Consider the following 24,034-nt stretch of genomic DNA (forward strand, 5'->3'; position numbering starts at 1 on the left):
AAAAAAAAAAAAAAAGGAGAAACTATTGTTTTCCACAGCCTAGACTGACATTTGACTGCTTGTTCTATTGTGTATGAAAATTCATTGCCAGCGTGGGTTGTTCTGTTTTGTTTTTTATTCTGCATATAATTACGTCCCCTTCTGGCAGTTAATCCATGGCCTTTTGGGATGCTGCACTGTTATTTGTAAGCTTTTTTTTTTATTATTATTTTTATATTATAATTATTAAAAGCCTGACTTTCTCCTCTCATCACTGTGAGATTACCAGTCTGTTTGAATTGAGATGTAATTTGAAAGGCTTGTTTGTTGCTTTTTGTGCAGTTTCAATATTTTGAGTGGGGAAAAGTAGATGGGGAGGGAATCCAGGGGGAGGTTTCATTATTGTTGTTTTCCTGTCTTTCTACATTGACTCGAAAGACTGAAGAAAATGAAAGCATCTTCTGTAACGTCCTTCCTTGTAACTCCAGCATACTGTGTCTCTGGTTACTAATTGCAGCGAGAGTCTCCTTTAGAAACATTAAAAACATTTCCTCCTGTAAAGTAGGGCTCCTTACGTTTAGGGGACACTACGGCTTGTTTTGGCAGCAGTGCTCTGTTCTGGTGGTGTTAGGTTAAAGGCCGCCTCGTGAGAGCAGCACGGGCAGCGGGTGCTGTGTGCAGCAGCTCTGCAGGTGCTAGGAGCTGCCTGGGCCTCTCCTAAACAAAAGCGTATTGTCCATCTCACCTTACATCATGTCCACAGGATCCTTCAGCAGCAAGGCCAACCCCAGTGCAGTTTCTCCATCCCAGGCCCTTTAAACAAGAGTTCTCCTCTTAAGGATTCTTGAGAGACGAAAGCAAGGCAAAATGTATTTTTTTACACTTTTGAACCATTTGAAAAGAAAAACAGTATTAGCGACTCAGGTGCTGTTCATATATCTGTCTAGAAAGGAAGGAAAATCAAAAGGGAAATCCAGTGGGAGGGGAAGAAAAAGCTTTATCTATTTTCTCCTCATGTATACGATCGCTTGGCTCTGCCGTGGTCCGAGGAGGAATGGCATAAAAGGAGGGACTGTATCTTAGTGAGAAAAATCAGAGAAGCTGAACCCATCCGCCCAGGAAACTCCTGTGTATTTTCACTTTCAAGATGAAAGGAAACCCAGAACTTTGATAGGGAGAAGCTGTTGGATTTCTCCTGGAAGCTCAGCGTTACCAGTGCAGGGAGTGCAGGCACCAGCAGGCATGCAGAGGTAGGGCACTGCTGGAGCCCACCGCCCCTCGGCCGGCTCGCTGTGCTGCTGGGGCACAAGAGACTGTTTGGTCTGATGTAAAAGAACAAAACCCCGATTGCTGCCACCTCTGCCTTGTAGCCTTGCAACTAAAGCTCTGGGCCCGTGTTCTTGGTCCCCGCTGCTGGGGAAAGGGAAGCCAGTGAATCGTCCCAGAGAGCAGCGGGGCCTTGGGCCGTGGTTTTACTTCCTTTCTTTGCCCGGACTCTTTGCACCGTCATTTTTAGCACAGTTGCTGGGTTTATTTATTATTTGAGGGAAGGGAGGAAATCAATGAATTGGAGCACCATGGGCCACCTGGAAAACTGATGCTTGGACTTTCCATCAATACAATTCAGGGCAAAATAAGCTACAGAATATGTATTTAAATAACAGAACAGCATACCTTGCCCTGAAAAGAAGGGTGGATGTTTTCCTTTGCCTATTTTTTACCTATACCCAAAGAAATACCATCTTACGTACACAGTATTCTTAGCTGGTGGGTCTTTGTGAATATTACTTATGTATAACACCATGAATGTTAATATTGTCATTGAATTCGGGGAGGGGGAATATTTTTAATGATAAAACAACTGTTCAAAGTTGGTTTTTTAAGGTTAAACTAAAAGAAAACATTTATTCGATTCAGTGTACAATCTGTATTGCACTTTTTCACATTTTAATGCTACGTTTTCTTACATATCCTGTGATTTTAAATTTGGACATTGTGTATCCTTGTAGTGTCATAGTCAAGCTGTTGAGTGGCAGCTTCCCTCAGAGAGATTTGGGGAAAGAAACAAACCTGTATATTGTTTTATGATTCTCATGTAGAATAATTTTAAGGACTGCTGTAGACGTCTACCTTTCTGTACAATTTTTTTTTGCTTTTCTGTAGTATTTGCTGTATACTCTATGGCTTTTTTTAATAACTTCATGTTTATTATTTTGTATTGGACGTCCAATACACTTTTTTTAATCCAATCAAACTCTGGTCTGTTTGGAGAGTTTCTCTTTTCAGCTGCTCCTCTACTTCCCTTCACCCGCTCGGTGACCAGGTTTGGAATTGTACTTGCACTGTTTGTTGTGGTTGGTCGAGTTGCCTCCTGCAGAGGAACAGGAGGACTCCATTCCTCCCCTGCACGCACAGACCCTGAGGAAGCAGCGTCTCCTTGGCCACTTTCAGAAGCTCAGTAGCAACAATACCCCAAGTAACAAGCGAGCAGCAGAAGGAAGGATTTCAAGTCAGTGAAAGTGCATGTCAGAGAAGAGCCTTGATAAGACACTAAATCCCAGAAAAGCGATACTATAATTCTTTAAATATAGCCCTCAAAATGCTGTAAATGATATCCTTATTGTTACCCTCGTGCTTAATCCAGACTGCTGGCAAGCCAGCCAGCTTCCCCAGTTCCTCGTGTCCCATGTTCCTAGGGCATCAGACCCTTCCTTATCCCGACCTCTGCAAACAGGAATGCAAGCTACTGCACTTCTTCACACCCCCTGCCCCCTCCTCTCCCTCTTTTGCCAGTCAAGGTATTGCAAAATTATAGTGAGAGAAGCACACTGAGTTCTCAGGATTCCATGACCCTGTGGCCGGACAGAGATTCCTCAGCCATGCCAGAAGCGGCGGTGTACGCGTAAAGGAGTGAAGAAACCGGGAACAAAGATGTTAGAGATTGAGTTGGGAGCACCAAGGTGCAGGAGAGGTGCAGGCATGGAGAGGTGGTACAGCAGAGATGCGACCTCTGTTCACTAACCTGAAGTGAAAGTACTTCTTGCTCGGGCAGCACAGGTAGCTTGCTCTGGTACGTGCTCTGCAGGTCAAGCCAGACCAAACGGTGCTCGTGAGAGACAGGTAGTCCGTTTTAGGCCAGGGAGAAGTAAAAGCAGCTGTAACTTGTGCCCTTGTGCAGAGCTGGCAGTGCAAGGCAGGGACACTAGATGGCAGCGATGCCTTGCTGGTAAGCGAAACTGCAAGGCAAACCCCAGCCTGCACCATTTTTGCATCTACCTGGAAAAGATTAATTTGTTTCTCTTCAGCCTCAGTTAGGGAGACTGACATTAGTGACTCTTTTGTTAGCAGCAGCAGCATAGTAATGAACTCATGCAGCAAACTAATTTTTATTCATGCCTCACTGTGTCCTTCCTTAATAGCATTTATGCTTCCAGCATAGGCATAAAGGTTTGACTTACAGCAACTCCAACACCTTAGATAAATTGGTACAACACTTGCAGGCTTTTCCCAGTAAGAGCAGCTTCGTGTCTCGAGACAGAACTGAGACTGGGTTTAAACTAGCAGCAAATCACTGCTCGTCTCAAATAAGATGCGAAGGTATGACATAATTTTAGCTAATTTGTCTTAGCCAAAACCAGTGCAGCTTTTCCCCTACTCCAGGCTTCAGCCAGGTTGTGGCTGCCCTTACTACGCACGGGAAGCGTGACTCTGGGAGAAAAAAGAAGCCAGCTGGTGCTCTGAGGTGTGCCCCTGTTACCTTCCATAAGCAAACAATGCACAGCTGCCTCCAAGAGCCCTGCCAGCTCCCCGGTGTGATGGGTGCCCTGGGAGTCAAGGGGACAGTCACCCCAAAGCAGGCAAGAAAAGGTGCAGGGCGGACAGGGCCAGAGGCAGCAGGCAGGAACAGAGAGCAAAACCCCTTGGCAGGCACGATGGTAGAAAATGAGAACAAGGGGTTAAAGAGGTGGCAGAAGGAAACACCCACAGATCCAGACTGTGCACTTGCTTTCTTCAGGCAAGAAGAGCCTGAAAGCAATAGCTTGCTGGGGAGATGAACCCAAAGCCAACGAGGTGGAACAAAGAAGGATTCAGCCTGCTCTGAGCTGAATTTCAGCTCCCCTTGTCCCACCTTCTTCCCTGGGATACCCCTCTCACAAAGCGCTTTTCTAGCTCATGCTGACTCTCCTCCAGACCTTCCTCTCGCCGAGCTGGCTATCACAGGGCTTGAATGTCAAGCAAACATTAATTTTCCTTGGTGCTTTCTTATGAGGAAATGCTGTTCTCCAGCCCAGCTGTCTCAGCCAGCTACCAGATCCCAGGGGACTTGAGTACCTGCAGATCCTCCACACCTGTGCCAGCCCTGGTTAAAACATCCTGCAGCAACCCCATTGAAGGCTGGGAGAATTACATGAGATGAGCTGCAGACAGAGCAATAAATCCATCGCATTAACTTAATCCAAATCGGTAGTACTCACCCTTAGCAGGTTCCAGATGAGGAAAAAGCACTCACTGAAGGTTTTGCTGTGTTCCCATTTCCTTTGGTTCATTCTGGGCTAACAGCTCCTGTACTTCCACCATTTTGTGACGATGGGGTGATGTGCCCTCTTCTGGGCTTCCAACCTGAGAGGGAAGAAAGAGCAACCCCACCATGAGCCCCGTCACTGCTTCAGGCTGGCAGCGCCTCCGCAGACAGGGCTGGGACATTCAGATGCGTGCTGGAAAGCCAGGGCCTGACTTTGGCCTCCCATTTAGGACCCCCACCCACAGAGAGGGTGAGAGGTTTCCCCCAGGGGGTGGCTGTGTGCCTGACAGCTCCATCCCACCCAGCATCCTCCCAGACCCCGCATCCCAGCCTCCTTGTGCCTGAGGAGCGCGCCAGGCCCCATTTCTCCTCCGTGGGCGCTGTCTCCATGGGAACAGCATCCACTTCATTTGGCCAACCTCTGTGCTGCTGCTGCGGAGGCGGCTTCCCTGCCTCTCTCTCTCGCACAGGGCTTTCCCCGCAGCTGCTGCGAGGCAGAGCCCCGGTCACGCTCTGCTCCCATCCATCTCCTGTCTGCAGTCAGGGCTTGGAGCCTCGTGATCGAAATAAATAAATCTGCACTGAGGAGCTGCCAGGGAAACCTTCTCTGGGAGCTCTGCACCTCGCCCAGACCCCATCCATCTGCCAGGACCACTCAGCCCCAAGGGCTGCCCCTGTGTTACCCAGTGTGGGGGTGTCACTGCTGTCCCCCGCCTCCAGAAGGCTCCCAGCCCTGCCCAACCTGGGCAGCAGGACCATCTCACCTGGGCTCCTTCCCCTCCCCTCTGCCTGCCCCAGTTAAGGTGTTTGTCTGGCCCTGCAGCCCTTCCAACATCCCCACGCTCCAGTGATTCAGCCACAGTTGCTCCCAGGGCTAATCCCCTCCAATTCCTTACGGTGTTTGCTAGCCTTACTTGCCCTCAGACACCCAGGGTACTTCTTCCCAGCCCAGCTGATATGGAGCCTGCAGCATTTCTACCTGTCCCTGGTGCTGTAAATGCTGCAATGGGCTCAGTAGCACAGGACTCACTGAATGGAGACCATCTTAGCTTCCCCCCAAGATTGCTATCAGGTTGAGATGGAAAACCCCAGAGTGGAACTAGCACCTGCTGCACAACCTGAGCCCTGTGCCTGCTAGTGCAGAGAGACCCCAAGGCCAGACACACAGCTACCAGTGCACTAGGGCACCTCCCAGACTCTCAGTCCAACCAAGTCCCCAGGGGCACCTCCTGAGCGCAGCCAGCAGTCAGTACAAAGCCAGGGCTCACTCTCTACCCCACAGTTGCTCCTAACAATAATTAGCACCCCCAAAAAGTGGGTTTTACCTGGGTAACCACATCCAAATCCTCCCACTGCCCTTACCTTGCCAGATCTGTGAGGAGTAGGCTCCAGCCCCTCCTCCAGGCTCCCCAGGTGTTTCCCATCTCCCTCCCCAGCACCAGGCCCTTCCCAGCTGCAGAGCATTAGCCTGTGGGCACCTGCAAGCCAGCAAGGAGTTTCAATGTGATGAAGGTCAGGATGGAAGCAGCCCTTTCCGGACAGAGTTGGTTTAGGCACTGAGACTGAAGAAAACCCAGCAAGTAAACAGCAGCATGACACAAATATAGAGGTGGATGCTGTGTTCTCAGTGCTTGTGCCTCCTGGGCTCTCAGGGAGCTTCACTTCCCAGGACTGGTGGCTGCTTGTGTTCACACTACTTGGACCAAACCCTGTAAGGTGGTTTTGCTGGGGCAGGAAAACCATATGTGTGCCAGGTGTCCATGCACCAGTGTCAAGTCCCTCCGTTGGTCTCTGGGCCATTGGCATCTCTCATGTGTGCCCACCACGTGGTTCTCTGGGTTTATGCTCACACTTGAGCCTTCTTGGTAGAGCGGATTAAAAGCTGCAGGTTGAGCATCTTTCCAAAGCATCTCTTCAGCTGCCACAGCCTCTTTTGGAGCACGAGGCTTATACTGACCTGAAAGATCAAGTTGCAAGAGGGGCCTGCAGCAGCGTGGAAAAGGTTAATAATCCATCAGGGACACAGTCCTGCCTGGCAGCACAGCCAAGAGCTGCAGATGTGGCTCAGGCCAGCAGCATGCATCCCCAGCCCTATCTGCAGAGAGGAGCTGACAGTGATGGGTGTGCACAGGGACAGAGCTGACAGAATCCCTTGGCCACAGCAGGAGGCTGGAGTGGGTGGACAGGGCAGCGGGGAGCCAGCAGCAGGCCTAGGGAGGACCCTGGATGTGACCTGCTGTGAGCCACCCACACTGGCTCTGCATGCCATGGAGCTGGAGGGGAAAAGCAGAGTGTGGGCGAGCCCCAGACATTCTCATCACAGCTGAAGAAAGCAGGTGTATAAAAAACAAAAGGAGGAGGAGGGAAGGAATGACCCAGAAGAGCTGTCTAATTTGCAGCACACCATGGAGAGCAGCTTCCCAGAGAGGAGAAGGTGCTGAGATGCTGTTAACATCTTCCTGCCCAGCACCGCCCTGCAGCTTCAGGCATTCCCATTCCCCTCTAAGGCACACATAGCCAGGCTGCCTACGCTGGGGGATCGTGTTGGGGCAGCCTGCCAGGTGGGCACAAGAGGTCACTTGGGAAGCCCTATGGAGGTCTGCCATTTGCTGGGCTCTCACTCCAACCCATCAAGCTGTTTCTCCTCCACTGACACAAACGAGCAGCCACCTTTTCTGGGAGATTTCAGTCTGTGTCTTTTCTAATCAGGTGCCTGCTTGGAGGTGGACCTGAGCAGAACAGTCATTGCTAGTGATTAGGGTCAGCTGGTAGCTGGAGGCTGAAAGGCAGCTGGTTTGCAACGACTCCTTAAAAAGAGTAAAAAAAATCTATCTACTTTCCTGCAAATGTAAGTGGAAGGCCTTGTTAGGGTTTTTCCTCTTTGTCACAGGTAGATGGTACCATACTCAGCAATATGAGTATCACCACCTAATGCAGACACGGCCAACCTGCAGCCCAGCACGCCTTACTCGTGTCATCACTTTTTGGCATCATGTACGTGTGTGAACAACTGTTTTGAAGGATGAAGTACAGAAAGTGTAAGATTTCACCAAAAATCTCCACTGAACACTTGGAGAACTCACTGAGAATTGCAACCACTGCCATTGAACTGGACTGATGCATTAATTTCACAAAAACAAGGTCAAATGTCCCACTAGTTTTATGCTTTTGCTACTCTTTTTTATGTTTTAATGAAAACATTAAAGACTGAAATAAATTTTGTTACTTTAAATACATTAACTATAGTATATATTTAATGACTAGTGTTTACGAGTGCGGCATGCAGCACTAGTTCATTGCTAGCAAAAATGCCCATCTAGTGGTGGTGACTGTGTTGAAAAATTGTGTTTTGTAGCTGAGAATTTGCTCAATCAAGCAGTGTTATTGTGTTCTTTGTATCTGTTGTCATTTCCATGGAAATAAATAGGAGGCATTACTTTTGGAGTGACCTACGTACATGCGGCCCAAGATGATTCCTCTTCACTCAGTGCAGCCCAGGCAAGCCAAGGTTGGACACCCATGACCTTATATGAAAGTGAGGCTTAGGCACACATTCAGTGTGCTGGAATTAGTGAGCCAAAAAGGGAATTATTTCAAAGGACAAAAACCAACGTGTAGATAGATATACATGGGTGAAAATTCACCTCCTCCTTTTCACCAGCAGGGAAAAAGACAGCAGGCGGGGGGGGATTTGTGTGAAGGTGCCTCACCATGCACCAAGGGTCTGCGTGAAGTTGCATCAGCAAGCAGATCCCCAGCAAAAAGTGCTGGTGCTCAGCTGAGGCTTGAGGCCAGGACCTTGGTGTGTCCCAGCTTCTCCACTTTGGTCCAGCTTGGCAGGGCTTTGTTTGGCTTCAGTCTCCATGGCAGATGCAGCCAAGGAACAGCCATCCCATCTTCTGCAGCAGTGCCCTACAGCCTGGCATGGGGTGTCCTGCCAAGGCTTAGCCTCTTTCCTCCCCTCTCTTGGGTGAATCTATCAGGGGCTTGGAGAGGTGGCTGCTACCCAGCAGTGCTGGGCAGGGGAATTACCTTCAAGGGGAAAGATCCTGTCTCATCAGGAGCTGGGTCCACGCTGGTGCCAGCTGCTGCTGTCTCCAGCTCAGCAGTGGTGAAGCTGCAACGCTGCCTATGGGAAGCAGAAACTCCTGGTCAGCTTTTTGGGCCAAGCAAGGTCCCCAGCACTTCGTCTCAAGGGTGAGAGTAAAAAAAGCAGTCAGCTCTTTGCTGCACAACCCCATCCCCAGGCTTCCTGCAGACACATTGCTCAGGATAGGGCTTGTCCTGCAGTGGTTGTGGCTGGAGGACAACGTAGAGCAAAGAGGTCTTGAGGCTGGTGTCCACCATTTTGTCCTCAATGAACCTCATCACCTCACAAACAACTAGCTCAGAGAGCTTGCAAAGAGGAAGAGAAAACCTCATCTCCAAGTGCTGAGCCTCAGCCTGCTTTTTGGTGTAGCTTTGGCATCATTGCTCTCTCTGGCCAAGGCTGGCTTGTGCAAAGGCACGGATAATCCCAGGAAGGAAAGCACTGTTGAGAAAAGGTCTGTTCTAATCTCCCTGTTGTCCCTATCATCTCCCCTGGGATTAAAGACGTATCAATTTGGGATCCCTCACCTCTCTCCCATAACCAGAGACTGTCTGCTGTTCCCTAGGAAGAAGGGTAAGTGTGGCAGCCAGCCTACCTGGGACAGTTTGTGGGACAAGGCTGAAATTCCCAGCCACAGCCCTGGACAAACTGCTACTGGGAAGAGGGAGAAATCTCAAAGAGATGGAGATCCTGTCTTCTCCTGCGCTAAGCCCCCATGCCATTGGTCTGGGTCTTCACAAGGCACTGCAGTGGAAGTTGCAGTGAACAGGAGATGGAGAGACCGCCCTGTTGGTAGGAGGGTGACTTGGCTCTTGTACCCGAACAGTTTGTTCCTGACAGCTGGTGTATATCATGAAATCCCAGGGCGGTCTTGAGTCCTGTCAGTAAGATAAGGAGGCATCAATGCAAATGCCAAACCAGTCAAGCCCTTCCAAGTGCTCTGTTCAGCACCTTAGGATTCTTACGTCTCCATGGAGAGTGGAACCAGGCTTTGTTCAGGGAAAAGCTGGCTGATCCATCCATGTCACCCATCGTCACCCACACTGGGCAGGAGCAGCGACATGGCTACCACCTGTGTTGAAATGCTCTGGTTGAGGCAAACATCAGCTTCATTAGCTAAGCCATGTCACTGACACCTCGAGTGTCTGACTTTTTGTGAGGACCACGGTGCTTCTGTGGTATTGAGACCTGCTCTGCTCTTGGGAGAAAGGCAAAAAAAGGTATTTTCCTGGCTCCACTTCATTCAGTGGAACTCCAGGACAACTGACCTTTTGGGAACAGCCGTCTGGTTTCAAGGAAATGGCATTTTCTGATGAAAATGTTTGGTTTGCTCTTTCTTCATCAACACTGCTCAATTACAGACAAGGTCAGAGGATTGATGGAGGGAGACCAACAGGGTCTCCAATTTTCCTGTACCATCAGACACAGGAGGGGAGAGGAGAAAGGAGCATCCTGCTTTGATCGTGCCTTTGCTGCACCATGTCAGTGGAAGTGTGAGTGTCTGAGCATCCTTCTCTGCAAAACACCGACTTCATTTACAGCTTGTGGGCTAAACGTAACCATTGGATGAGAAGGTACCAAGGAAACGAGATTTTAGAGAAGGTAAAATGAATGTGAGCCTATTGGGAGGGTGCAGGGAGCATGATGTCCAGCTGCCTTTCACTGCCATGGGCTGTAGGGCACTTTCTAGCAGCTGGGCTGCTTTGCTGTATGTTTTCTTGGCACTGAAGAAAGGGCACGAGGCCATGCAGCTCTGGTGTGAGTTACTGACCCACATAACCAATTTTGTGCACATTTTCTAGACTGGGTTTGGACAAAGACTCAAAAAGAATCTCAATGAAAGCTAAGGGTTGAGGCTAGTTTTACCTTCCAAAAATACCTCAGGTCCTGACCCTGGCATCATCATCCAGCATAGGTTGAGACCTGGAAACAGTACTTTCTTTATCCAGTTTTTTGTCTGCTTCCTGTGGTAGTCCCTATTTCAAGCTGTTAACTTCTGCATCCTGTGGTAAAGCTCCTTAAGCTCTTCTCTGAGGATCATAAAATCAGCCAGAGATTCCAGATCTGTCAGTAATGTGAAAGAATTTCATGCATGTTTAGCAAAACAACTGCCAGGTTTCTCCTTCACACTGTTAAAAAGCTTAGAAACGTTACAGTCAATGGCTTAATATACACTTCCTACAGGAACGTTTGAGGTGGAGAGGTGGTAGCAGGTAAACACCACTGAAGTTGTGAAAACATCATGAAAACACAGACATCTCTCTCCAGTAGGACAGAGAGGGCTGAAATTCCACACGAGTTTTTTCCTTCCTTAAACCTTGTCTCACGCGGCCTGAATTTCCACACTTAAAGCAGACAGCAAGTCAGAGAGATGGGTTTTTTACTTTTTTATTTACTAAGGTTTTTATTGTGTTTTATATTGCAAACCCCACCCCTTGAATTCTTCCCTCCCTTCCCCCCCCCCCAAATAAAACAAAAAATAACAATAATAATTAATACAGTTCCACCTACTGAGACAAGCCTAGTGTTGACTGGGGTCCAGTCGGAGTAACTCAATATTGGCTACTGCACCACTAAGAACTGGAAAATCAAACAACACCCCCGTGAAAATTCAAGCAAAGGAACCCAACTGAACAAAGGATGTTCACCGGACTGGTGGATGGAACGCACGGCTACCAGAGACAGCCCTCAGGGTGTTTCTGTGCCCCTCCATTTGTCTGAGTGTCCACAGGGGTTGTTGAGATTCAAGTACCAATGCAGCAGTCACAGGACAGTCATCCATGAGGGCTTGGCATTGCTGGGCTGAAGACCTTCCCACTCGCTCGTACTAGATTCCCCAGACCCAAACAGCTTAGCTCCCAACCTCTCGAGATGTTCGTTCTAGGGGGCCCTCTAGTATATGGGGAAGAAGGTTGTTAAAACAAACAGAATACTTAGAAGGATATTGTGAGACTTCCTCTAGGAACTCATACCTCTGACACTATGAGAGGGTCTGTGAGTCTGCTTCAATTCCGTCAACTGATCCTCTTTCAAGATGAACCTGTACATATTTTGGAAAAGCAGGATCTATGCGTTATAATTATCACCTGCCAATCAGTCCTACAGGAGGGTCAAAACGGACATGTATTTTAAAACTAGGATATATATATATATAAATATGTGTGTGTGTGTGTGCGTGCTTACACATGTGCATAAATAGACTACATATGTGTATGACTGTATACTACATATATATAAAAGCATGTGTGTATATATAGATATATATATAAAAATCTATACACACACACAAACACACACACACCCCTCCCGCCACACACACTCACACATAGATAGTTGTATGTAGCTAGTAGAAAAAAACATTTTCTAGAGTTCCCCTGACCCTTTACGGAAGACCAAAGCTGATTACATCTGAATTCTGAGCCACCAAAGCACGTTGAAGCAGGAGTGCCCAGTAATGCCTGCAGCAACATTCAAGATACAGGCACATATCAAGAGTTTTGCAAACAATTTGATATAAAAATCAACTGTCAGCCAGTGTTTTTGTGGGGAAGAGGTAAGATGAGGGGTTGAATGGACCTGTATCATTACTGTGATAATATTAAGTTTTTTGGCACTGCTGCAGGGAGGTCTGCTTTCCCTCTGTGGGCTGGAGGGACTCCAAGATAGCTGGGAACAGAGGGTAGCTGGACAAGTGTTTCTAACAAGTGTTAGAAAAGTTGAGCACCTGACTGTTTACAGTGAGGCGGCTGGAGACACCTCTTGGCCTAGGGAAAAACAAAAGAGAAAGAAAGAATCGACAGGAAAAGAAAAGAGAGAAAAGGTGACATTTGCTCTAGAGGTAAAGGCTGTAGCCTCTCACTGCTGCGTGCACCCAAAGGCACCTTCCTTTCTTCACCCGTTTTGACTGCCTTAAATCAGGGGAGCCCAAATATTCCAGCTCAAGGTGCCTGCCAGCCCCCAGATGTGTCCAAGTGATGCTGCAACAGCAGAGTGAGACCAACGCCAATCAGGTGCAGGCTGTTATTGCTGGTGAAATCACGCAAAAGATTTCAATTCCCCCATCAGAGGAGAAGCATGGACCATGGCTGGCCAGATTTCTGGTTTAATCTGTTTTAATGGTACAAACATATTTGCAAATCTGGAGGATTCTTGGCTGGGCACTGGTCTTGCCCTCAGTGCCTCCAAGCTCAAACTCCCCTGGGCTAAGGAAGAAGAGGGCTGGAGCGACTGCAGCCCACCTTGCAATCTTACCCTACCCAGTTTTCTTCAAAGCAGTCAGCCCATGGACACTGAGACATAAAAACGGAGAGAGGGAAGGTTAAAGTGCTGTCTCTTTCTTCATCCCTCCCCTGCTTTGCATGCCCTACCCTGGAAGGCAGCACGCACACTTCCAGCCACAGAGAGGCTGAGGCTGGGGCTCTTCTGCTGAGGCCAGCTGCCTGGTGTGGTGGCAGAGACAGGACTTCTCCCACAACCCACGTTAGAGCATCAGCGGAATGAGACAAGCATCTGAAGTCAAGTCCGTCCATCTCCTGGTCACCTTTATCTTCTTCAGATGGAGTCCAAACAAAAAACTCAGCCCTTCTGAAATTCCTAGAGGGGACTGCGTTAACGAAACTCACCCTTCTTCTTGCCTCCTCTGCAACCTGCTGATCACAGGAGAAACCTGCAGAGTGACACTTTCCGATGCACACATTGAGCCACCTGAGTCCCCCCACAGCTGGTGGCCAACCAGAACTGTTCCAAAAACACCAGCTACGGGCCCGGCCTGATGTTCCCTCCTATGGCCCACGTCAACCTTGGATCTTTGTCTCAACAGGAAAACCTTTTTTGGTGGCTTCTATGGCTGATCATTCACATGTTCCAGCTCAGGCACACGCCCTGTCTGTGCGTTACCTTGTTGGATTAAATTTGCTCGTATCCTTTTGTTCCATGTATTAAAATATTCTATAAAATCAAGTGACCAAAAATCTATAGCTCTATGAATACCTGGTTATCTTCTTTTTTTGTCATTTTTCCACGTGTTTTTTGTTTGTTTCTAATCACAGTTAAACCTAAACAAAAGAAATGGAGGAAAAAAAAAAAAGAGAGGGAAAAATAAAAAAGAAAAGGAAAGAAATGATTCATGAAAGTCTAATCAGGAACCAAACCGCACGGCTGACATTACCAGCTCTCGGAAGGAGTCCTCACAAATTGGAGGGCAATTTGGATCTGACAGGCTCCAGATCCCCTGTGAGCACTATGGACTCTTTCCGCCCACCAGCAGTCAGAGAAGCGGTGCCTGCAGCGCTGGCCCCAAACACCAGCGGATGCGGTAAAGAACCTGAGGACATCTGACGTGGTAAAGTCACACGCCCAGGAATTGAGCTACAAGGCTTCCCCAGAAGTCCAGTCCCTCCTCCAGGAAAAGGAGAGAAGCTGGAAACAGATTCTCTAGAGGAATGAGAACTTTGGCTCAGTGTCTGAGCCAGCTCTTGGGGCAAGGATGGCTGGGAAGCAGAAATCAACTTGATGTCCTGGTTCAAGCGTCCCGGCGGCACAGGAGGCGTGCTCTTGGACTGCAGGATCTGCGGAGGTGGGCTGGCGGTCTGAGGCAGGAGCAGAGAGCCGTGAGAGCCCGAGGCCCCGAGCGGGCCACATTGAAAAGTTCTTGTTGCCACTGGGCTCTGAGTAGGAGGACTAAGGCCAGAAGGGGTGTAACAGGGAGAGGCGACACCAGACTGCTGTAGAGGAGACACGGAGGCAAAAGGGGATCGTTCTTGGTGGAGCTGGGCTATCGTTCCAGTTAAAGATCCTAATGCACTTGGCTGTGTTTGGCACAGGCCCGAGGATGGCCCACCAGAGGCCTGTGCCAGTTGGCTTAGGCTGGAGGATGGAGAGTTGGAAGAAGGAGGGGGCTGGAAGTGATTTATTCCCCCCAAAGTTCCACTGCCCGAGAGCTGCTGTAACTGTCCCCCCTGCAGCGGTCGTGTGGCGGGCTGGAACTGGTTGAGGAGGCTGGGGGGGGAATTCGATGAGAGCTGGGTGAGTGACGTTGATGGAGAGCTCGTTGCGGCTTGCTGGAAGTGCCCGAATCCACTGCTGGAAAGGGAGGGCTGCCGCTGCAGCTGCTGCTGCTGCAGGGGCTGAGCCGTCCCGAGGGGTGACCCAGAAGGTGCTTGCTGGAACTGGCTCAGCCCCGCCGAGGACGTGCCGCTCAGTCCCTGCTGCCCAGAGCCCGCGGGAGGGGATCCCACCTGGAACTGCCCCAAGCCGGCAGCGGCCGAATACCCCGCGAGCTGCTGGATGTGGTAGGAAGAGGACGAAGGGGTTTCTGCTCCTGGGGTGTGCAGCTGGGACGGGGTACTGGAGGGAGAGCCAACAGCAGAAGGCCCGGTCGACGGGATCAGGGACTGAAGCCTTTTCAGCTGTCTCGGGGTCTGGCTGGACTGCTGTCCCAAGGAACCCAAGACAGACACCGGGGGACGGAAGATGGCTGTCGGGAGGCGCGGGTGGTGGGTCAGGGCTATAGCGACAGAAGTGGTGGCGGCTGCGGCTTGCAGCGGGGCCTGGATCAGCGGAGTCCAAATGACTGGGGTGGGGGTGGACGCGGCGGCGGCGGCAGCGGCGGCGGCAGCCTGGACGTTGTGAGCACAGTGTGCCATCTCCCTGTCGTGCTGCACAATCTGCTGGATGATCTCATTCTCTTGGTAGTTGAAAACCCCCGAATTGAGGTCATGCTGGACTTTATGCAGCAGAATGGAATTTTTCTTACCTGTAGAGAAAGTGAAGAGAGAAAGAGTCATTCTCGTATGTCAAAGCAGGAGAGGCTTCCTGCCAGACCTTCCTCAGATTGTTGGCACTGTCTCCACTGTCGTTATGGGATCTGGGTAGAGTCTCTGCGCTCCAGCAACAAGATGATAAACATTATATCTTCTGCTTTTGTGGTATGATCAACTGACTTTGTGATCCCAGAAAACACAGCCTTAGTTAGACAGCTGAGTCAGTTTTGAGAAGTGGGGCAGACTGGTAGCAAAGCTTATGAATCTGGAAGTTTCTCACTTGGCATCTAAACTTCCATTTATAGAAAAAGAGCAGAAAAACAAAGACCATAATTTCTGTGTTTGCAAAGGAACGCCTCAAAAATACAAGTTCGTTGAAGTCTCCTCCTTCAGCTACTCTCCAGAGATATCTTTTTCTCTTATGTCTCATGCATCTTGTTTGCTCTGAAGTCAAACATTTTTTTCTAGCTGAAATGGAATTTGTTTACGAAGAAGGGACATAAGGACTTGACTTGATGGCCCAAGTGAAAGCCCTCAGACATGCAGCTACCATCTTATTTGGCCATGCCCTTCCAGCCCCAGCTTTATGGAAACTGCAGGCTAGCAAACTTCATGTTCCAGCTGGACATTCTAGCCTGCAGCAAAATATTAGCTCAGCGCTTTGCCTTTTCAATGGGCTGGAAAATGTGGCGTAATGAGTTTGTCTGGCCTGAGTGTGCACCTGGCACTGCAGGGATGAACTCTCCTGGAATGCAGCAAGGGATGAGATGCTGCCAGTGATGCCCTTTCACCAGAGCACAAATGCCTTCTCAAAGGACAGGATTTCTGATGTGGATGTGCACTCCATTTAACAGCTTTTGTATTTGGGTTCTCGTAACAGTCTGTGCATGGGTAACTGTGCCAGCATTGATTTACAAGGTGTTGGTATATGCTGGTTTGAATGATTTACTTATAAAACTGGTGTGGATTATATCCTCTCTTCTTGTCTTTTCAAGAGTCCTCTACCCTGACAGCATATGCCAGTCTGAACTGATGATAGCACCTTCCTAGGGGCTTCCTTTTCACTTTTGTTTATTGAAGTTGTTTGGAAATATCCTTAAAAAAGGGCCCAGCCGAGCAAGTTGTGTGCACACATGGAAGTGTGCCCCCTGGTCTGCCTGCTTGCACGCACGCAGCTCATTTTGCAGCTGATGCTGGGGGTGCATGGACAAGGGTCACCTCTAGGCGAGGCACCAGCCAATCTGGATCAGATAGAAAGCTGAATTAACACTCCTCTTATCCTCAGGCCCCACACCCATTTTCAAACCTCTGCTCTGATTCAAACGTCATTTCTACTGGTTCTGATCTCCTCTAGTTCCTCTAGTTCCTATACAGGATGAGGACAAACAGATGGCATCTTGCCAGATGCTGGGGAGCTGGAAGGGCCTCTTTTACTGTACTTTAATCCCCAGTTAAAAGCTATGTATTGATGACATCCAGATTGCTGGATTTTTTGCACTGTCTGATGCAAATTTTCTATCTGTAGTGGGTAAAAGACTTATAGCTGAAGGATGTGCCTCTTACTGCAGCCAAAATAAAACATCTGGCAGCAAAGGACTTGAACGATATTCTGAAGAGTGCAACTAGTATCCTGGTGCCCTAGAACGTAACTCTGAAATGAGGCAGGCTTGAATGTAACTTGCTGAGTTCCAAATCTACCAGGAGGAAAAGGTGAAGCAATTGTTGCAGAAATAAGGAGATAATTATAAAGTATAAGGGAGATACTTGTCACTACCATGTTTAATGCTAGGAAGACATACACTACAATGTTTTAGTTCTAGTGTCTAGCTGCAAAGCTTGAAGAGATGCAGAAATATCCACAGTCCAGGCTTGTAAAACAACTGTGGATAAGTTCTATATATGCAGCTTTTCTCAGAGAAGAGGTGACTTGATACTGATCTATAGGGAGCTTCACAGATAACAGAAGCTGATAAGAACTGTTCCCTTCAGTTACAGAAACACCCAAAAGATACTGTGATTTTAGACATGCCCAGAAAAAAAAGAAAAGGAGCAATCTAATAGGAATTGTAGTTAAGCATTGGAAGAACACTCTACAGGTTTTTCCCTCACTGTACCAAGAGTTTCTCCCTTTATATAAGCTATGCAAGAGTGCTCTGCGATTGTTCAGAGCAGGTAAAGCCTGAAAGCTACAGGTTCCTGGTCAGCCCTTCCAGTGGGCTGAACTGCAGCATAAAACCAAATCAAAATGCTGACAGGATTTTCATTCTGTGCCTCAGCCCATGTGTTTGGGACCTGCCTGTTGTGGGTAGTGCTATGGGATGCTTAATGTTTTAGTGTTTTACCTCCAGCTGATTACTCCCCGCAAAAAAGCAGACAGGCATGTATCCTAGAGAAAGACAGCAGCCTTGCAAAGACACAATCCTGAAGGTAAACAGTATTCAGAGCTCCTAATGTCATTACAGGGACTGGAGAGACTGCACTGGAAGTGCTTGTGTAGGATACCTGTACTAATGGGGTTCGTTGTATAGCAGGCTGGAACAGACAGCACCAGATATCCCCTAACAGAGCCTGATTCTGCTTGCCATTCAGGTAGCCTGTCACACCAGGGGAGTATGAATGTCACCTTTAAAATTCAGAGCAGTTTTGCAGTGAATGAAGTGGAAGGTCACATCGTACACACACGGCGCTTTCCAGGCAGCAGCTTCTAGAATCGCACACCCGCTCCCAAACAAATTAGATCACAAAGAGCTGCTTAAACAGAAACGCTAACTGTTCCAACTCTGGAGAAAAGGAGCAACCTATCTAAATAAATTGACAGGCAAGAGAAAGTCCGGTTGGCACTTGAGATAAAGAACAATTCAGACTGCAGGTTTGTAATCATTTGCTTTCTGGATTTGAAGGTACAAATCCCAGCATGGGCAATCTGCAGCTAGCTTGCACAACTGCAAGGTCAGGATGTGGATGGGAGATGGCATGCTGAGTTCAAACCAGACAGGCAAAAAACTGCCCTACCTCTCCTGATAGCTGACTGAAGAGGAACCGGGCTGAGGAGGAGGAAGCGGAGGAACAGCAGCGCAGCTGCTCAATACCAGCAACCGCTCTGCGCTTCCATCCTCGCACCTCATCTCGCTCTTTTAATTCCATGTCACCTGTCTTTGGCTTCTGATTTGCTTGTCTGTGCTTCAATAGCCTGCAATTTCCAGCGCTGCCCTCGATTCGAACGAGAACCCATAGCGATGTTAATCAGAGCTGCACGGATGAATTGAGAGGACCGATGTTTTCATAACCGGAGCTCTTGACAGCACAGAACGGCTCCAACAGCAGACACTGGTTTCCTTGGCAGAGCACTAAGTGAAGGATATATTAACATTTTCCAAAAACACATGCTATTTACTGGAAAATGGCTTGATCAAAGCTCAATTTGTGTCAAATTGATAAAACAACTGCAGCAAAAACCTTGGAATGTTTATTTTTGTTAATTTTTAAACAGGATGTCTCAATTTTCCTTTGAAATTGCATTTTACCATTTTCCTGAGCGCAACTTGAATTTATTAACTGTTTCATTACATTAATTTTTTCCTTTCCTGTTTTGCCAAGAGACCCAAATCTCTGCTGCAGAAAATTACTGAAAATTTTCTTCCAATTACCGAAGGGAAAAAGGAAGTTCTCAAAACCGTTCTTCAAAACTGTAACTGGTTAGCAGACTGAAAAATTAATTGCTTCCACCATTCTAATTAATTGCATCACTCACATGAAGCTTCCACACCCCAATACAAGCCTGATCAGTCGCTATTGGAGAAAATCCCTCCTTCCAGCCAGCACCAGATTACAACAGGCACGCAGCAGCGCCCTGCTGGGATAAAACATTTTCCTGGCAGGTCCGACTCCAGTCCTGCACAAAATAGAAGCCAGCAGCAGAACGAGGCAGTAGGAGTGCATTTGCTCCTAATGATGGTTCTGAGATTATTTCTGCTCCCCATCTTATTTACCAAGTTGCTCTGGTTTCAAATTTGTTTTTCCCACTCTGGATTTATTGTCACTGCGCCTGCCTCAAAAGGAGAGCAGGAAAGCCAGCAATCGGAGAACTGAAACGCTGATTAGTTTGGCTCTGTGTCACTCTAATTAAAATGGTGTCCTGCAACTCACTGCTATGCTCAGTGAACCACAAGGCAGTCCTGTCCTCTTCCTAAACCAGTGAGAGGCTTCACTGGGAGGGAGGAAGGAGACTCCTGCTTCCCCTGCACCCTCATCACAGAAGCACGGAGGCTGTATAACAGGAGTTTCTCCTTCTGTACCGTTTATTCCACAGGAATTAAGTGCTGAGTAGAGTCTAAGGTGACAAAACTAACAACCCACCCATGCATTTCTCCTCAACTTCCAAGATGAATTTAATTAGATTCTGAAGAAAGCTGTAATTTTAATTTATAGCATGTTGTTGACATATTCCATGAACTGGAAATTCAGTATAATTTTTGTTTTGGATATATCAAAATGTAAGGAATGTTTCCTTTGGAGTCCATTGGCCAACCTAGGCCAACATGAGACTTGAGGTTTTCAGGTTTCCCTTACAGGAAAATATGCCTTTTCTGAAGGCATATTTTTCTTTTCCTGGCTGGATCACATCTTTCCAGTTCACTCTGGTTCCCTGCTGAGATCTGGACCCAGGTCTTCTGAGGTGAAGGGCTGCTGGATGAATACTGTCACACATCTGTCTCTAGAAGTCTCATCTGCTTTTATGGGGGAAAAGCACTGCTTTTTACCTTTCCCTGCCATATGCTGCTTTGTGCTTCTTGTGGAGCAGGCAGTTACATTTCTCTAAGCAGATTCTGCCTCAGAGCATTTAATCTGTTTAATACGCCCATGGGCATCTTAGAAGCTCAGATCCTCTTCACCCAAAGTCACAACCTGCGCTAACACGAGCTCGTGGAAGGCAGTTCCTTAACCTCAGCAGACCTAGGGATGTACGTAGGGACAGCTTTGTCCAGTGCAGGGCCCCAGGCAAGATTTGGAAGCAGAGGCCCAGTTACCTCTTAAAGAGTGAAGACACCTTTCTTGTCTTCCATGCCTCTTCCATGGCTGAGCCAGCTCGCTGTTTCCAGTCCTGTGTCTCCCTATTTCTTCACTCCTGGCTCTCCTTCTTCACTCTGGCCCCTTACCTTTCTACTGAGGTGAGAGAAGCTGCCTTACTTGTGTCATGGGGCAAGACTCTCCTCCCCTTCTGCAGGGCATGTGCTGTGTGACAACCTGTAGTGGGGACAACTTCAGGAGCACAGTTAAAGCACTACAGGATCTCCACGACTCACTTTTTTGTTCTCTTTTTACAGCTCCTAGCACAGTATGTTTTTTCCCATGGTCAGACAAAAATAAATTCCTCACTGCAACAATGGACAAAATACAGGGGAAAGAAGAAGATATTTGGAGCCTAAGACATGTTTATAACAAAGCTACTGGTGCTTTGAAGCAGAGGAGGCTATGTGAAATTGTGGAAACTAAGCTAATAGATGTTGCTCCCTTAATAAAGGATTGCAAAGTCAGATTTTCCTCAGCTGTAGATAGCACACAAAAGAATGGGGAGAAAGGCTCATGCGATTTCATAAAAAGAGCCAGCACTCAACAATAATTCGTCTATCAAACAATCAAAATTAGCTTTCTGTTGTTGAAATTCTGCACGGACACAGGGGAAATTAGCTGTAGCTTTCTGTTCCTCTCTCTTTTCAGTTCTGTCTAAGTCTGCTGGCTGCAGTTTAAGAATTCAGGTCACTGAATTGCTTTTTGAATTTGCATGCATTTGAAATAATCTCACTTTATTAGGCTGGCTTATGCCCCGGCCTGCTGTCAAAGCGGCTGCCCCCTGCCACTTTGGTTGCTCCTTCTCCTCTTGTTCCTCATAGGGCTGGGTTCGGAGCACCCTGCTGGGGTTGCTGCCTGCGGCACAGCTCAGGGCACAGTGCAGGTATGAAGGTGGTCTCTGCCCTCCCTTGCCACAGCTCTTTCCGTGCCCTGGAGGGTCCTGCACTGGTGCTGCACTGGCTGCAAGGTCTCACTGCACCACTGTCTTAGGGTCTTGTATAAACAGGGAAATCAGCTGGAAGAGAGGTTTCAAAATAATTCTCCACTCCCAGTGTATGTGCTCTTCTCCTGTTTGAGCCCAGCGTTCTCTCAAATGTAGGTCACCCCAAGCTGAACTGCACAAACTGCCACGTGAAGGGTACTGCTCACAACTGAGCAGCTCCCAGAAGCAAGGCAAAGCCAGCTGGATCTCAGCAGCTTGACTCTGTGTAAGAGCATCCACAAAGGAGTTCAGGACACTTAACAAATCTGCTCTAGAAAGTAATTCACGTTAACCCTCCTGAGAGCCTGGCTGTGTAAACACTTACAAACTGGATGTGCAGTTCCTGATAACTGCTCTGCAGAAGCTGCCAGATGTGTGCCCTTACACCGTGATAAGGCAGCACCCACCTGCATAATGAAGTTTATTTCTTTCTTGTGAAAGCTGTACTACTTGAAGTACAGTTAATGTACAACAATACTCCCTTCCCCCTTTGTTCCCCACAAGCCTATTTGGAGTTAAACCCATACACAAGGGTTTACTGCAGGAAAGTGCCATATGGGAAGGGAAATAAATTTTATCAGCACAGAGCTCATTGTATGGGATGCTTAGCTGAATCTGTTGTCTTATTACCATCTTAACAAACCTCTAACTGGGTCAAATGGTACACAGCAAAGAACGTTATCTGATGAATCTTATGATTGTTAAGCAAAACTTGAAATAAACTGTTTATGATGCTCCTCTCCTTCCCTCCTCACATTTATGTGCCTCTACAGAGCTCTGCAGAAAAAAAATGTCATATAGAACTCTCTAGAGTAAACTGCTTGTGAATAGCCATGAAAGGGTGTAAGAATTGTGCAATTCTGGAGCACAGTGGCTGTTACTTACTGCTGGAGACTGAAGCCAGATCCATCTTCTCCTCAAGTAGCAGGAGTGCTTGAGCCAAAGCTACTGCACTCACAGTGCCCAGCTGGAGCTGGCAGCTGTGACAGGGACAGATTCTGGAAGGCCCAGGCCTGTTGACATTCTGGAACTGTTTTCTGCCAGCAGTGTGGTCTGGTGGCAGATAGCCAGCAGACTGCCCTCGAGGCAGGAAAAGTCCCCTAAGTTAAGAGGTGTGGTTGGTAAGCAGATTCTACTTCATGTAATTAAACAGAGGGTTGAGAGTATTTAGAAAGGTGTTAGAATGGTAAAATACTACCTGAGCAGGTGTTTTATTTTGATGCTGATAGCAAACAGCTGTGAGCATGGCTCTCTAAATCCAAAAGCAATCTGGTAACTTGGGAGACCCACGGATATAGGGCACAAAAATACTGCATTTCCCATCACTCCCCCACTCTTGCTTCTGCTAAATGTCTTCTAGCTCACCAACTAACTGTCCATGGTACTAGTGACCCAGCCCACAGAACTCACACTCTGCAAGGCAGACAGGGGTTTTGATCAACCGATGTGATCAAGGTTATTCACAAAGTCAAAGGCAGGTCTCCTGAGATCTCATCACTGTCCTCCTTCTATCAGGATGTCTTAGGCTTTACATCCCTTCTAGACTTGCATGAGAAACAGCACTTCCACATTCAGACAGGGTTGCCAGTTCACCTTAATTAAGCTGAAGTCATGTGCGCTCACTCATGGTGAGCTGCTGATCGATAGCTTTCCTTAGGCTGATATACACTGAGTCTGGGCCTTCAGTTCCAAACAAAAAGTAATTCAGAAACTGAATTCCTGCCTAAGTTTGAACTCCTATCTTGAAGATACCTATACCTGAGCCAGACCGAGGCCATTTCAGACAAGCATCTCTAAGAAGATAAATCATGTTCTAGAAATGCCTTTTTCTCTCTGCTGATTGTAAAAGTCAGACTTGGGTCTGCATATTGTACTGCTAGAAACAATGGGAGAGGATTTCAGGTCAGGTAAATACACACAGCAGTATCTGAACCCCAGTTTCTTATAAACAGTCATGTTTATGGGTTTTCCAGGTGACCAGAGAGGACACAACACAGGAAAACCTGTTTTCACTTGTCAAGCATCAAATTCACAGCAGCTCGGTACTCAGATAATAAGTTTCTATCACCTGCGCCTTTATCAGCAACTGCAAATAAGAGACATATATATACAGCCCTATGAGCAAATCTCCTTGCTCATCTCACACGTGCAGATCTTTGGGGGTTAATCACCTGCATACAGTAAACAAAACCGGGACCTCGGTGTGGATGCAGCGTACACTTTGTGCCGAGCACAGCCTGCTTTATTTATACACATTTCAGTCCATTCCATGTGATTTTGCATGGCACCTGCCACAGGGGAATAGGTAGCTAAGACGTGTCCAGACTAGGCTCCGCTTTTGCTAGTATTATTTTCCCTGTAGAAGAGATGAGGAACTGAGGCACTTTACAAAGGCATGACAAGGACAAACAGGGAATCTGTGGCAGAGCTTGGCACAGGTCCCAGATTTCTCATTCACAGCTCACCCAGCCTAACACAGGCCAGTCCCACCTCTGTGGTGGCAGATCCCAGAGTATCAGTCATGACCTAGACAAGTGGGGTTGCAAACCCTACAGGATTTCAATTGCAGAAGAGTGATCACGAGCTGACAAACAGGGTGCCCAGTGAAAAAGTTTGAGAACAGCTACTTT

The 24,034-nt window shown here is 47.9% G+C and overlaps 1 protein-coding gene and 1 long non-coding RNA gene across 10 annotated transcripts in view; both read right to left on the reverse strand.

The window, feature by feature from the left end:
- Positions 2,097-9,497, reverse strand: LOC110403916. Of its 4 annotated transcripts, XR_002441905.1 has the most exons (6): positions 9,410-9,497; positions 8,534-8,630; positions 5,864-5,979; positions 4,455-4,599; positions 3,002-3,255; positions 2,097-2,350 (listed from the first exon to the last, which is right to left on the reverse strand). It is a non-coding gene; the product is annotated as an uncharacterized LOC110403916 (long non-coding RNA). The 4 variants fall into 4 exon arrangements; XR_002441903.1 differs by having other exon boundaries at positions 2,097-3,255; XR_002441904.1 differs by lacking the exon at positions 9,410-9,497 and adding an exon at positions 9,187-9,266 and having other exon boundaries at positions 2,097-3,255.
- Positions 11,059-24,034, reverse strand: part of HCN4 (hyperpolarization activated cyclic nucleotide gated potassium channel 4) — a 164,673-nt gene continuing 151,697 nt past the window's right edge. For all 6 annotated transcript variants that reach the window (XM_021407853.1, XM_021407851.1, XM_021407852.1 and 3 more), the window contains one exon: positions 11,059-15,345. In XM_021407853.1, coding sequence (XP_021263528.1) covers positions 13,778-15,345 — 1,568 coding nt within the window. In that variant the 3' untranslated portion in view covers positions 11,059-13,777. The remainder of the gene's footprint in view (positions 15,346-24,034) is intronic.

Source organism: Numida meleagris, chromosome 9, assembly GCF_002078875.1.
Source record: "Numida meleagris isolate 19003 breed g44 Domestic line chromosome 9, NumMel1.0, whole genome shotgun sequence".
In the NCBI taxonomy this organism is placed as follows: domain Eukaryota; kingdom Metazoa; phylum Chordata; class Aves; order Galliformes; family Numididae; genus Numida; species Numida meleagris.